The sequence below is a fragment of the Frankliniella occidentalis genome, unplaced genomic scaffold, assembly GCF_000697945.3.
Source record: "Frankliniella occidentalis isolate FOCC.00 unplaced genomic scaffold, Focc_3.1 Scaffold23, whole genome shotgun sequence".
In the NCBI taxonomy this organism is placed as follows: domain Eukaryota; kingdom Metazoa; phylum Arthropoda; class Insecta; order Thysanoptera; family Thripidae; genus Frankliniella; species Frankliniella occidentalis.
In genome coordinates this window covers 1,103,209-1,115,335 of record NW_026267153.1, presented here as the reverse complement: position 1 = coordinate 1,115,335, position 12,127 = coordinate 1,103,209, and the positions used below count along the sequence as shown (strand labels likewise).

The 12,127-nt window shown below is 47.6% G+C and overlaps 3 protein-coding genes across 4 annotated transcripts in view; 2 read left to right on the top strand and 1 right to left on the bottom strand.

The window, feature by feature from the left end:
* Positions 1 to 558: 558 nt before the first annotated feature.
* On the top strand, positions 559 to 2,938 carry LOC113215983 (luciferin 4-monooxygenase-like). The gene is made up of 7 exons (XM_026435653.2): positions 559 to 800; positions 887 to 1,094; positions 1,201 to 1,543; positions 1,621 to 1,786; positions 1,878 to 2,156; positions 2,227 to 2,623; positions 2,711 to 2,938. The coding sequence occupies exons 1-7, from the start codon at positions 663 to 665 to the stop codon at positions 2,845 to 2,847; spliced, it is 1,668 nt and encodes a 555-aa protein (XP_026291438.1). The 5' UTR covers positions 559 to 662; the 3' UTR covers positions 2,848 to 2,938.
* Positions 2,939 to 3,258: 320 nt separating this feature from the next.
* Positions 3,259 to 7,666, top strand: LOC113216125 (uncharacterized). 2 transcript variants are annotated; one of them, XM_026435859.2, is made up of 14 exons: positions 3,259 to 3,416; positions 3,555 to 3,743; positions 3,819 to 4,025; positions 4,106 to 4,233; positions 4,318 to 4,627; positions 4,838 to 5,038; positions 5,113 to 5,279; positions 5,352 to 5,535; positions 5,813 to 5,875; positions 6,212 to 6,330; positions 6,431 to 6,656; positions 6,741 to 6,872; positions 6,951 to 7,121; positions 7,215 to 7,666. In XM_026435859.2, exons 2-14 carry the CDS (start codon positions 3,639 to 3,641, stop codon positions 7,341 to 7,343), a joined length of 2,142 nt encoding a protein of 713 aa, XP_026291644.1. In that variant the 5' UTR covers positions 3,259 to 3,416; positions 3,555 to 3,638; the 3' UTR covers positions 7,344 to 7,666. The 2 variants fall into 2 exon arrangements, with proteins under 2 accessions (XP_026291644.1, XP_026291645.1); XM_026435860.2 differs by lacking the exon at positions 5,813 to 5,875.
* Positions 7,665 to 12,127, bottom strand: part of LOC113216126 (sphingomyelin phosphodiesterase) — a gene marked incomplete in the record, with an annotated part of 18,675 nt that continues 14,212 nt past the window's right edge. Inside the window, 7 exon segments of the mRNA XM_052265093.1 lie at positions 7,665 to 8,305; positions 8,798 to 8,896; positions 10,168 to 10,276; positions 10,510 to 10,694; positions 10,775 to 10,973; positions 11,096 to 11,631; positions 11,711 to 11,938. Coding sequence (XP_052121053.1) covers positions 8,087 to 8,305; positions 8,798 to 8,896; positions 10,168 to 10,276; positions 10,510 to 10,694; positions 10,775 to 10,973; positions 11,096 to 11,631; positions 11,711 to 11,938 — 1,575 coding nt within the window.

Genomic DNA, 12,127 nt, shown 5'->3' with positions numbered 1-12,127 from the left:
TAAATAAAGAACGACCAACTGGAATCAAAAACAAAATTTAATTTCACCACCCTAAGGCTGGGGGCGCCTGCAAAGCGCGGCGTAGGCAACTCTGCAGCGTGCGGGCACCAGTGCTCGGCGGGCGTGCCTACCTCGCACCTCGTAGGCGCTTCGAGCGCGTAGCTCTGTCGCATGTGTATCCCCCTGACCTGACCTGCTACCTGCTTTGCTTGGTCGTCGGCCGGGGCACCTACCACAGCTCACTACTGCACCCCCCCCCCCAATCACTGTGAAGACCACGGACACCAGCGAACCCTCTTTAAAGTAATCGAATGTATGATTGGAAAACAATCAAAAATACTGAAGTGAAGCGTCGGGCGCGGGCGGAGCTGCTCCAGCGGCTAGCGGCACAGCCCGGCGTGCAGGCCACCCATCGCACGCCCCCTCCTTTGTCCTGACAAGAGCTGGTCCCGTTCAAAGGTTGGCCGAGGCGAGGTGGCCTGACCAGTGCTGCTGCTGCTGCTGCCGCCGCCGCCACCGCCGCCACCGCCACCACCGCATGATAAATAGAATACTCACGTTCGCCCGCCGAGACAGAGTTTCGCTCACCCGCCGGCAGCTAGTCAGTGGATGCGGCGAGCGCGGCGAGCTGACTGCTGTTGTTGACACGCTCTTACACCGACATGCCTGATATGCCAAGTGACAGCGGGGTGTTCGTGTGGTCGGGGGAGGCCGGCAGGACGCACCCGGCCGTGTCCCTGGGGGCGTTCGTCCTGGACCACCTCCGGCGGCACGCCAAGGAGGCCGACTTCCCCGCTCAGGTAAATATGGCTTTATCCTCGTCCGGCTGTGGGTGGGCTCGGGCGCGGCCCGACGAACCCCGCCGCCTCACGAACCTGTCGTGCAGATCGACGCGGCCACCGGCAACGAGATGAGCTTCCCCACCATCCTGGAGCTGTCCGTCCAGTCGGCCGAGAGCTGGAGGGCGTCGGGGCTCGGCGTCGGCAAGACCCTGGTCGTGTTCGCGCGCAATAGCGAGATGCTGTTCCCCGCAGTGCTGGGCGCCGTGTTCCAGGGAGTCACCCTGAGTGGCATCAGCCCCACTGCCAGTGAAGGTACGCCAAGGACGCTGAGATGGCTGGTTTGGAAAAAAAATATACATCACACTATCACAATGACTGGACCAACGTTTCCGAGCCCATGTGACTGTCACTGTTACAGGCGAGCTGCGTCACTGCCTGGCCTTGCTGCGCCCCGATGCCATCCTCTGCGACCCGCCCAACGTGAACCTGGCCCGGCGTGTGATGGCCGAGGCCGGCGTCGTGGCCGAAGGCTGCCTGCTCCTGGTGCAGTCCGAGGAGGCCGCCGAGGGCGCGCGGACGCTTGGCGACGTGATGCGACTCGTGGACGCGACGGCCGTAGACGTGGCTTCGTACCGCCCCGCCGACGTCGGTGACTTCCGCGAGCACGTGGCCGCCGTGTTCTTCTCGTCCGGTACGACGGGGATGCCCAAGGGCGTCATGCTCAGCAACTTCGGCATGCTCATGTCGACGCAGGACTGCGTGTGAGTGCGCCACCGAGTCCCGGTGCTGCTGATCGGAGAGCTCCCGGATGACACTTGTCACTTCATCTTGTCGACAGCATGGCGTTCCGCTGCGTCCGCGGGGAGCGCATCCTGTGCACATCGCTCATGTCCTGGGTCACGGGCATCGGCCTGCTCGTGGCCAGCTCGCTGGCGGGCTCCACCAGGGTGTGCGACACCTTCACCTCCCCGCCGGCGCTGCTCGCGTCCCTGCGCCGCTACGAGGTGAGTGTGAGCACGAACTGCCAGTGGCGGTCGAAGTGAAAGTCCGAAGACTTCATCAGCCTAATACGCTACGGGGCCCATCCGGTTGCAGTGCAACTGCTGGTTCACGGCCCCGCCGCTGATGATGCTGGTCGCCGAGGCCGTGCGCGCCGAGGGTAAGGACTTGACGCGGCCGCCCTGCCCCAAGCTCCGCGCCGTGGTCGTGGGCGGCACGGCCCTGCCCGCCCCCATGGAGGAGGCCCTGGCGCGCGTCATGCACTGCGACATCCACCAGACGTACGCCTCCACCGAGACCCTGGTCCTCTCCGCGGGCAGCAAGCCGCTGCGGGCCGGATCGACCGGAAAGCTCGTGCCGGGAGTCCGAGTCCGGGTGAGTAGAAGCACGCAGAAGGCAGCGGAATTTGCGACGCACGTTGTCTCACACACCTTCCTCGACGCAGTTTGTGGACATAGACACGGGCGTGGACATCCGCACCCCTGGCGTCCCCGGTGAGCTGCGTATCGACTCGCCCTCCACGATGAAGGGCTACAAGGACAACGCGGAGGAGACGGCGCAGGCGTTTGACGAGCACGGCTACTTCTGCAGCGGCGACATCGCCTACCTGGACGCGGACGGCTACCTGTACATCGTGGGGCGCCTGAAGGAGCTGCTCAAGTACCATGGCGACAAGGTGGCGCCCGCCGAGGTGGAGGCGGTCCTCCGGGAGCACCCCGGCGTGGCCGAGGCCTGCGTCGTGGGCCGCCCAGACCCGCTGGCCGGGGACGTCCCATCGGCCGTCGTCGTGCGGCGTCCCGGCCACAACGTCACAGAGCAGGAGCTGCAGCAGCTCGTGGCGGGTGAGCACAAACGTCAAGACACATTTCCAGTCATGTTTTATAATCACAACAAACAAACAAACACAAGAAAATTTGATTGTTTTACAGATCGCCTATCGAATACCAAGAGACTGCGAGGGGGTGTCGTTTTCATCGAGCAGATCCCGAAGACATCAAATGGAAAAGTTGCGAGGCGAAACGTGATGCAATATCTGGATGGCCATCCCATGCAAGAATTGGATTAAAACTGACACCAATAATTTATTCATCTCTTGACGTTTTCATTTTAAGCCTTTCCTTTACGCCCTTTTCCAAAATTAAACATATATTTCACGATGTCCATGAATTTATTGCTACGTGTTGTTTGTGTTGTGTGTGTATTGTGTACTCCCATTCCTAACAACTATTTTTGTTGCCAAAGTCAGCAACACACGCACAAAGCACTCGAAAGCGGCAAAAGATAGGTCAGATTAAAAATCAATCTTGTATGGCTCCGTGAGAGTGTGCAACTCGTCCACACCTCTGCATCCGGTACAGTGCCACCACCACCAGAAATAAGGACAGCTTAGCTTGCTTGGAACACCCGCTCTGTTTTGCGGTCCTCCTTCCGGGCCTTCCCCGCCCGCCCGCCTTCCCCGAACCGTGCTGCGAATAGTTCAGCTCGTTCCTCAACTAATCGCAGTACTACCTGCGCAGTACAGTTGGCGTGAAAATAACGCCAGACCTTCCAAATAATAATAAACAATAACGTGCAGACGGAGACAGAACAAGACGACTTGGAGGTGTCAGGTTTAACATTTCTTTAATTCGTGATGTAAGTACTGTTTGATGTCCCCAAATCCTTTTACTTCTCATGTCGTGTTGAGGCTAGTCTCAGTTGCTGTAAGTTTGGTTGCTGTCTCATTTAACCTCTAATGTCTTCTGAAAACAACTTACTTTGCATTTTTTCCAGATTTGATTTTCATTTCTACAACGTGATGTAATATATCTGATTTTATGAGCTACTGGGTGCTGTGTTAATGGGAATAATTTCAAGATGAGTTCTCTATTCCGATCAATGCGATCATCTCTTGGTGGGCGGGACTTTGCATTGAAAAATAGTCTTGTTTCTAAATTATCTAGCAGTGTCAAAGATCTTCAGGTCAGTAAATAGCATTAATTTTTAATAATTTTACTCTTTAGAGCCGTGCTGTAGCTTTCCTTCAAATTTGTGCAGGTTGAGCAAGCGGACCCAGACAGCAAAGATGAAAATTCAATGGAAGCTCTCAGTTCATTGTGCACTGCACTTGAGGCAATTTTCATTCATGGATTGAAAGAGTCATTTATTCAAAGGCTATCCATGATGTCTGAAATTGATGTCCGACCTGATCCAAACTTCTGGGGACCTTTGTTGGAAGTCTCTCACAGAGATGTGATAGATGAGGCTAGTTTTACTTCCCATTTCTTGGTCGGAGAACATATTTTGTTGTTTTGAGCTGGTATTAATTTTTCTGTTTTGGACAGGTCCTAAAATTAAACTTAATTCAGACAGATGTTGGTCGCTGTAGAGCATGGTTACGCTTAGCACTAAACGAAGGTGTTTTAACAAGATATCTTGAAGCAATGAGAACAGAAGGGCAACGTGCTTTGAGGTATTCTTAAATTGAAGCATTCATCCCAATATAAATGCAACTGAATTGAATTATCCAAAAAATACTTATTTTTCAACTTTTCAGTCACTATTACAGAAAAGGAGCTCTGCTGCGTGATGTGGAAATGTTAGACGTAGTTCAGCGATATTTGGAGGGCATTGAATCTTATCCATTTAACCTGCCCTTGAATTCAAGCTTACTTGATAAATGGACCTTACAACCTTTGCTTCTAGCTGGCTTATGGACTCCACCAATTAGATCTACAGCCACAAAAGAAGTAGTGGCTGTTGCAACTGATGTAGCACAAATACTGGAAAATGAAGAACTGGAGGCATCTCAAGCAGATACCATATCAGTTGCATCTTTTCAGAGCACTGGTACTGCATTTAGTCCTGTAAGTTACATTTTTTCTAAAACCTTTCCTCTTAAGTACCTACATTCTTGATGCCGTAGTGAGTAGTTTTAACTATGCATTGGATTTCCTGATTTTTCTCATGAGTTTGACTGTTAAATGTAAGGGGGGTCAAAGGGTTTTCTTTCATTTAGATGATTATGTATCATTCTGATATGTATGATTATGTTTTCTACTTTTTATGGCTTTTAGATGATGACATTCAATGAGGAAGAGGCTTTAAAGATAATCCTAGGTACACCTGTCAATGATTCACCTATTTCGGCAAGAGAACGTGCCGAGGAATCTGCAACTGATCAGAAGGTATCTAAAAGACAGCCTGTGCTAGAAAACCATGAATGCCCCAATACTACTGTTTCAGCGGATAAAAATGATGAATCTCAAAGTGAACAGGTAGCTATGATGAACTATTATTTATACCTTATCTGGATAGTTAAATTATTTACTACTTATAATCTTTTTTTCAGAAGGGTGAGAAAAAGAAGACCGATGAAAACAATGAAAATGAAGATGAAGATAACTCATCCACAATGGGAAATTCACTCATAGGGCGTCTGGGTTGGTCATCATCGTTTGAAGAATCAATGTCGGATTCTGGAGCCAATCATAAAGATGAGGAGAATGACAACACAAGGTCAGAACTTTCTCTGCTCAAAAATCAATCCATATTTTTTTCTTTGGTTGGTACATTATTTTTATGATTTAGGAGAGAGCAATCAAAAAAGACAGCAACAACTCGACAGAGTTATCATTCATACCATTCACTCCTGGAAAGTTACAACACTGGATCAACATCTGGTGGCAATCCACCGGATTTGAATGATTTGGTACAGCAATTTGAACCTAGTAGTAGTACTAGTCCCAGTGGCTCTATAAGTGAGCAAGTTGATGTAAGTAACCATACTTAGAAAATAAGTTCTATTTGCTAGGGGGTAATAGGATCCTTTTTTCGTGTAATGGAATACGTACATTTTTTGTCAAGTTATGCATGTTGATGTGTTGAGGATATCAACAGTTCAAATTGTCTCATTTGGTATGGTGCATCACCATAAAGTATAATTCATGTTGGGGATTACATTTTGTTGTTATATGGAATATGGATTTGCATGACACATAATCATAATCATTTATCAACCTCTCTTTGACCACTTTTTCAAATTAATGCAGCTGTCATACCCTAAAGAGCTTGGATTTGAGATAGTCGATGACTCTCCATCCTCAAAAAGTAAAGTAAGTAATTGCATGTCCATTCTGTCTCATTAAACTTTGCAGTACATTGATTGCATGCTTGAATTAGTGGATTATTGGTGTTGCATATCACTTGTTCCATGTGAAGTTCGTCTTTATGTTGATTTAGAATCATGTAAATTGGTGTATTAAGATGACTTAAAAAAAATTGTGTAGTGTAACAAGGGAAAGTGTTTTACTCTCTAAATGACAATTTTTTCAACAGCTAGATCTTCTTGAATTTCATGTAACGAGCACAACTGACTTTTTTAAAGCATCTACTTCCTAATCTTTTAAAGTTTTAGCAATAACTCATTTTTTTCTTTTAAATCTCTATAGGAATTTGGAAGTCTTCTTCTTCAAGTCACAAAATTGCCTCAGGAACTTGGGCTTGATACCCAGAAGTACACATGCTTTGAATGTGGTCAACCCATTGGTTTCAATTTTGGGGCAGCCAGGTAATAATTTGATAGAATTATGTTTTTTTAATAATACCTTTATTTACATTAAACACCTTATTTTATTGAATTCTGAAAACAATATTTATCTGGTTTCTAGGCTTTGTGGCTTAAGTGGGCGCTACTTCTGTGATGAATGTACTGTTAATCCAGGTGAAGAGTGGGCTATACCAGCCCGTATTTTATTAAATTGGGATTATCGGCGGTACTGTGTGTCAAAGAAAGCTGCAATATTCCTTTCTGAAGTTAAACATCATCCTATTCTGGACTTAAAGTCACTCAACCCATGCTTGTACCTCACTGTAGAAGAGGTTTCAGAACTGCAGGTTTGTTTTGTGTCATATTTCAGTTATGACCATGTAGTAAAAATTGAAAAGATTAAACTTACTTAACAATTTTTGTGCCCATAGAAACTGAGAAATAAATTGAATCTGCTAAGGGCATATCTTTTTACATGCCGAGAACCAGTAATTGAGGAGCTCCAGAAAATGGTTTGGCCAAGAGATTATCTTTATGAACATGTTCATCTGTATTCCATCTCCGTAAGTATAAAATGTTAGTTTTCTATCTCAGAGTAATTTTTAAAAAGTAAACTCATCTAATTTTATTGAAACATATAGGACCTTCTTCAAATACCAACTGGAGTCCTAGCTCAGCTGTTGAAGCAGGTTGTCACTTTCGCTTGCAACCATGTTTTTAGCTGTTGGCTCTGCTCACAAAAAGGTTTCTTCTGTGAGGTTTGCAACAATCCCAAAATTATATACCCTTTTGATACTGAAAATACATTCAGGGTAAGAAATTTTACATACAATCAAACTACATAATTGTTGTGTTTTAATTGATTTACTACGCATACCTATTTATATAATTTTTACTTTGTACAGTGTCCAGGATGTAGTGCTGTGTTCCATTCCACTTGCTTGAATGCAAAAATGCCTTGCCCAAAATGTAAGCGCCGCAAACATAGGATAACTTCTTTGCCGTCTGAAACTGAAACAGTGATCGTAGCCTAATGTCCTCTTTAAAATATCAATGTAGAATGTTATTTTGATTACCTGTGTATTGATTTAACTGCCATAACCTGTATGCTCAAAAAATGTGATAATTTCTTTTGCATTTTTTACCATTATTTTTGTTATGTCTGTCTGAATTTCACAGATTTCATTAACTGCACTTTGGTTGGTTGGAGGCAAAGTGTCTTAATTAACTTATAATGAGAGGCGCAAGTCTGTCTTAATGTTCTGTGATTGACATTGTTATTGCTCTTTGTAAAGAATTATATTTATTTTGTGTTATAAATGGATTTTTAGATCAAAATAGATTTCATATTATCGTATGTTCGTATGGTATGTTTATTTACATTGACATAAAAAACAACTACTATCACAATGTGGAAATTAAAACATCACATGGCATCAATTTAAAAATGTTCCAGGATTGCAGTTCTTTTAACATTACTGTATATACTTTCTCCAATGTATCCAGACTAAGGATACAGGTAGGGTAAAAATTTCTTTAATGAAAATACACTTTCTCTTACAAAGACTTATTCTAGTTACCTTAAAAGTATCACAATTGAGTTAAGATTTCTCTTAATTGTAAATGACTTCCATGAGAAATCTTTGAGATTCAGAGTGTTTTCTTCCTCCACTGACATGTCCCAAATCATTAGAAATAGCTCAGTTCTTGTTCATTATTTCAAACTTATGGAAGTTACCCAGCTGCTGTTATCACATGCGTCCTCCCAATGTTCAGCTCAAAGGTACCTCCCAAATGACCATGCAGAAGAAAAAGCTAGAACAATAGACATAAGCACCATTCCAGGCTTCGATGAATTTGCACTCGATGATGGCGGTGATGGTGGTGTGGATGAAACCTCAGGCTCAGGCTCAGGCTCTTGAGTTGATGAAGTTTCAGTTGCCTTCACGCTCACCTCTGGAACATTCTCTCCACTGATTTCCATAGGAAGGTAGAGCTGTTGGTAAGCAAGCACGCACAACCCATATGTTAGTTTGATGGTAAAGCTGTATTATTGGTATTCAATGCATGTTCATATTTTCAACAGTTTCAAACTCAAGCAGTAATTGCCAAGGAAAGAGGCAGCAATTAGTATTCCTTGGTAATTAGTTAATTTGAAAGCTTAGTGCTAGTAGTGCTATAGTATAACTCAAGTAGAAAGCCATGCGCACTCAACATGCAGCACAAGTTTGTATACACACTACGAATAGCTCAGTTCATGAAGTAAAAATGATGCTAGAGACGTTTTAATTTTCCAATTTTGTTTCAGTAATTCCACCTGTAGTCAGTTGTTACTTTTCCCTCTCTTTTCATTTTTAGAATAAAAGGCATTTTATTTTTCAACCGTTTCAACTAATTGATGTATCTTAAGAATTTACGAGGTCGAATCGTCAACTCTGTTGCATAGATAATTTTCCTTAGATCTCTGGAGACCAAGGGCACTTATTACTTTATGAGCTGTGTTCTTGGCAATGCCTGCCAACGGACGTCCTACCCAGCGGTTGCCAAATTTGCCAGGTTTTCCTTCGAACCATCCTCCTAAACACACCTGTCAATTTAGGAAACTTTAAGTTAGCATTTCAGCACTTCATTAATAAGGTTACAAGAATACATACAAAGATAATGTGAGATCACTATTGTTGGCGACAGGTACTGAGCAGTGAATACAAGAAAGGAACAATGAACCGATTACTACATAAAAATCAGGTGAAGACCCAAAACCATAGAATATGCAAGGAGAAGGTGGTTCTCCCAGAACATATGTCTGAACTGCTTTAAAATGGCTAATGAACTCCAGTTATGTAACTATCACGCAAAAGAAGCAAGATATAAATAGTTTAAAGTATGAACTCATTGGACTTCCCCCATGAGGTATATCATTTTACTCTTCTGATGAACCCAAATGCTACAGGCCTGTATTATATTTATATATACACACAATACAATGTTTTGTGATGTTAAGTAGAAGTGCTTATTGGATACCAAGGTCAAGATATCTGTTCACGCCATAATTAATATTAATAAAATTTGTACACCAACTCCACTCCAGGATCAAATTAAAGCATGCAATCCAAATGTTAAGTGTTAGCATCGTTAATAATGATAATTTTCATAAATAATATTGAAATAGGGACTAATTGTAAAGAGCTGTAAGGGGAAGTACCACATCGGACGCTTTCTTGGCATCTCACGTGACATGCCGGTTGCTGATTTTTGTGCTGACTAGACACAGAGGCTTAGATATTGTGCTGACAACACAAAGTTTCAGATGGGTGCTGACTGCTGACTCGCGTCGCGATCGTTGAGCTTCCTCTTTTGTCAAGAAGTCTTATCAGCTCTTTGGCCATTGCTATTTTGCTATAGCTATAAGTACATCGATGTAGCCCCCCCCCCCTTTTCTCTCTCTCCTCCCATCCACTCACCGGGGCAGGTAGACATACTTCATCCAGCGACGCAGGCGAAATCAACACGTTTATGCGTCGATTTAACATTTTTAGAGCATATGAATAACTCAAAATCCCTGCATCTACTACTACTACTACTACTACTACTACTACTACTACTACTACTACTACTAAGAAAAATAATGAATAAATAAGTTAATCGTAACTCGTGCACACAGGTTATGCTTGACTATGTACAAATGCACAAGGTAAATGAACACGGTGAGAGGTACGTGACTAGTAGCGTGTTACATAACGTGGAGCGGCAGGCCAAGTTAAAAGGGCAGGGTCAGACATACGTTCCGGAGAGGCGGCTGAGAAAGAGCTGCCACCAGGCGCCGGTCGGGTGCGCCGCGTCGAAGACCCGCCAAATCACCTGACAAGGGGCGGTATCCCTGGACCTGCCCTGCAGCTGCTGGCACAGGATCTTCCTCCGGCACTGGTTGTCGCACGCCGGCCGCTCCGCGCTGTCCCGGTAGTAGTTCCTGAGGGCAAGCAGGAGGGTCAGCAGAGGGACTTCACTATAAAGTCAAGCGTACGCCAATTTCTGTTTTTTCTTGTGTATATTTTTTAAATCTTGCCTATTTTTCTATTGACTTATTTTTATGATTTTTCAAAAAAAAATTATTGGTTTATCGCTGTTGAATTTAGTACCCCTCGGAGTCAGCGCTGGGCGGCGGGGTGCTCGTAGGCAAGCCCGGCCCACACACACACTCACCTGTAGAACGAGTCGAAGAGGTCGTCGTTGGTGGCCATGTCGCGCACGAGCTTGGTCCAGCTGGCGGGCGTGAGCGAGGCCATGTCGTAGGCGCGGCGCGCGCTGTAGAGCCGCATCCACTGCGGGGAGCCTTCGCGGTTGGCGGCCTTCAGGTCCATGGTCCAGGTGTCGTGGTCCAGCACGCTCTGCGAGCACGGCAAGGGGAGGGCTGAGTGCCGGCGGGACGGAAAGGGGGAGGGGCTGGTAGTTACCATTCCGTCCTCACGTATGTCGAGTCCGGGCGCTCGCCGTCCAGGTAGTAGACGCGGTAGGCCGGGTTGGGCTTCTCGTACGGGGTGACGGAGGGCGACACGTAGGCGACGGCGTACGGCCGCAGCTTGTCCGGGTTGGTGCGGTCGAAGAAGAGCTGGAACTCGTCCCAGTGGTTGTGGCCGAAGAACAGCCCGCTCACCGTGCTCTCGTACCTGAGGAGAAGCGAGGCGGGTGAAACCAAAGCCAGTCAGAATCAAGGCATGAAACAACTAAGGAGGATCGAGAACGTGTGTCGCATCGCGTCCCCCGACCAGCCGCCCCCCAACTCACGCACCGGAAAAGGATCTCGTCCAGGTTCCTGCTCCAGACGGAGCGGCACTCCGGGGTGCCCGGCGGGATGTGGCCCACGACCAGCACCTTCTCGCCGGCGACCTCGGCGCGGTGCAGCTCCTCGACCAGCCAGTGCAGCTCCTGGTCAGGGTCGTCGCTGTTGAGCAGCAGCCACCAGTTCTTGTCGTTGCAGAAGTTGGTGTTGATGGACACGACGCGCAGGCCCGGCTTGAAGAGGACGCTGTAGAAGGCGCCGCGACGCACCAGGCCGGTCTGGTTGGCGGGCAGCCAGTGGGACCACTGCGAGGCCACCTCGTCGTACAGCCAGTTCATGGAGAAGCGGCCCTTCACGGAGGACGGCGAGAAGCTGTTGACGGGCACCGCCTCGTGGTTGCCCAGCGCGGGGAACACGGGCACGCCGGGGAACGTCTTGAGGATGAGGTCCGTGGTGAGGCGCAAGATGTGCAGACTCTCCTCACGCGTCTGGTTCCAGATGTCGTGCGGCTGCAGGTCACCCGTCCACAGGATGCCGTCCAGGTCCTGTGGAGTAGCAGCAGCGCGGCCGTGAGACAGGAGACAGTCAAATGATTGCAGAGGAGCGAGAACGTCGGGTACGCACCGGGTGCGCCTTGGCGATGTGCTGCAGCGTGTTCTCCAGGAGCTTGACGGGCGCGTCGCAGCGGCCGTAGTCGCCCCAGGGCCCCGCCGTGCGCTTGCCCGCCGCGACCGGGCCGCTCGACGCACGGCAGCAGAGGGGCAGGTCGCAGTCCGCGAGCGAGCCCTCCTTGTAGTGCGGGTCGACGTGCGTGTCGGACAGCTGCAGCAGCTTGAGGCGCGGGGCGCCCGCCTGTGGGAGGGGAGGGCACGCGGTTTAAAATCGGCGCCAGACAGACGTACACACAGTTTTGTGGTTTTCGCTTAGCGTTTCGTCCAGAAAATACGCATCCGTTTTTCTCAGATTCACTCGAGGTTGATTGACGGAGGCTCGGCGCCTGCGAGATTCAAGGTAGGCCACCCCGCGGTACACGCGTGCACC

Coding starts and splice junctions, on each gene's coding strand:
- LOC113215983 (XM_026435653.2), top strand. CDS start 663: ATGCCTGATATGCCAAGTGACAGCGGGGTGTTCGTGTGGTCGGGGGAG. Junction 801..886: donor AGGCCGACTTCCCCGCTCAG/GTAAATATGGCT, acceptor CCTGTCGTGCAG/ATCGACGCGGCCACCGGCAA. Junction 1,544..1,620: donor ATGTCGACGCAGGACTGCGT/GTGAGTGCGCCA, acceptor TCTTGTCGACAG/CATGGCGTTCCGCTGCGTCC.
- LOC113216125 (XM_026435859.2), top strand. CDS start 3,639: ATGAGTTCTCTATTCCGATCAATGCGATCATCTCTTGGTGGGCGGGAC. Junction 5,039..5,112: donor ATGAATCTCAAAGTGAACAG/GTAGCTATGATG, acceptor TCTTTTTTTCAG/AAGGGTGAGAAAAAGAAGAC. Junction 6,331..6,430: donor TTCAATTTTGGGGCAGCCAG/GTAATAATTTGA, acceptor TCTGGTTTCTAG/GCTTTGTGGCTTAAGTGGGC.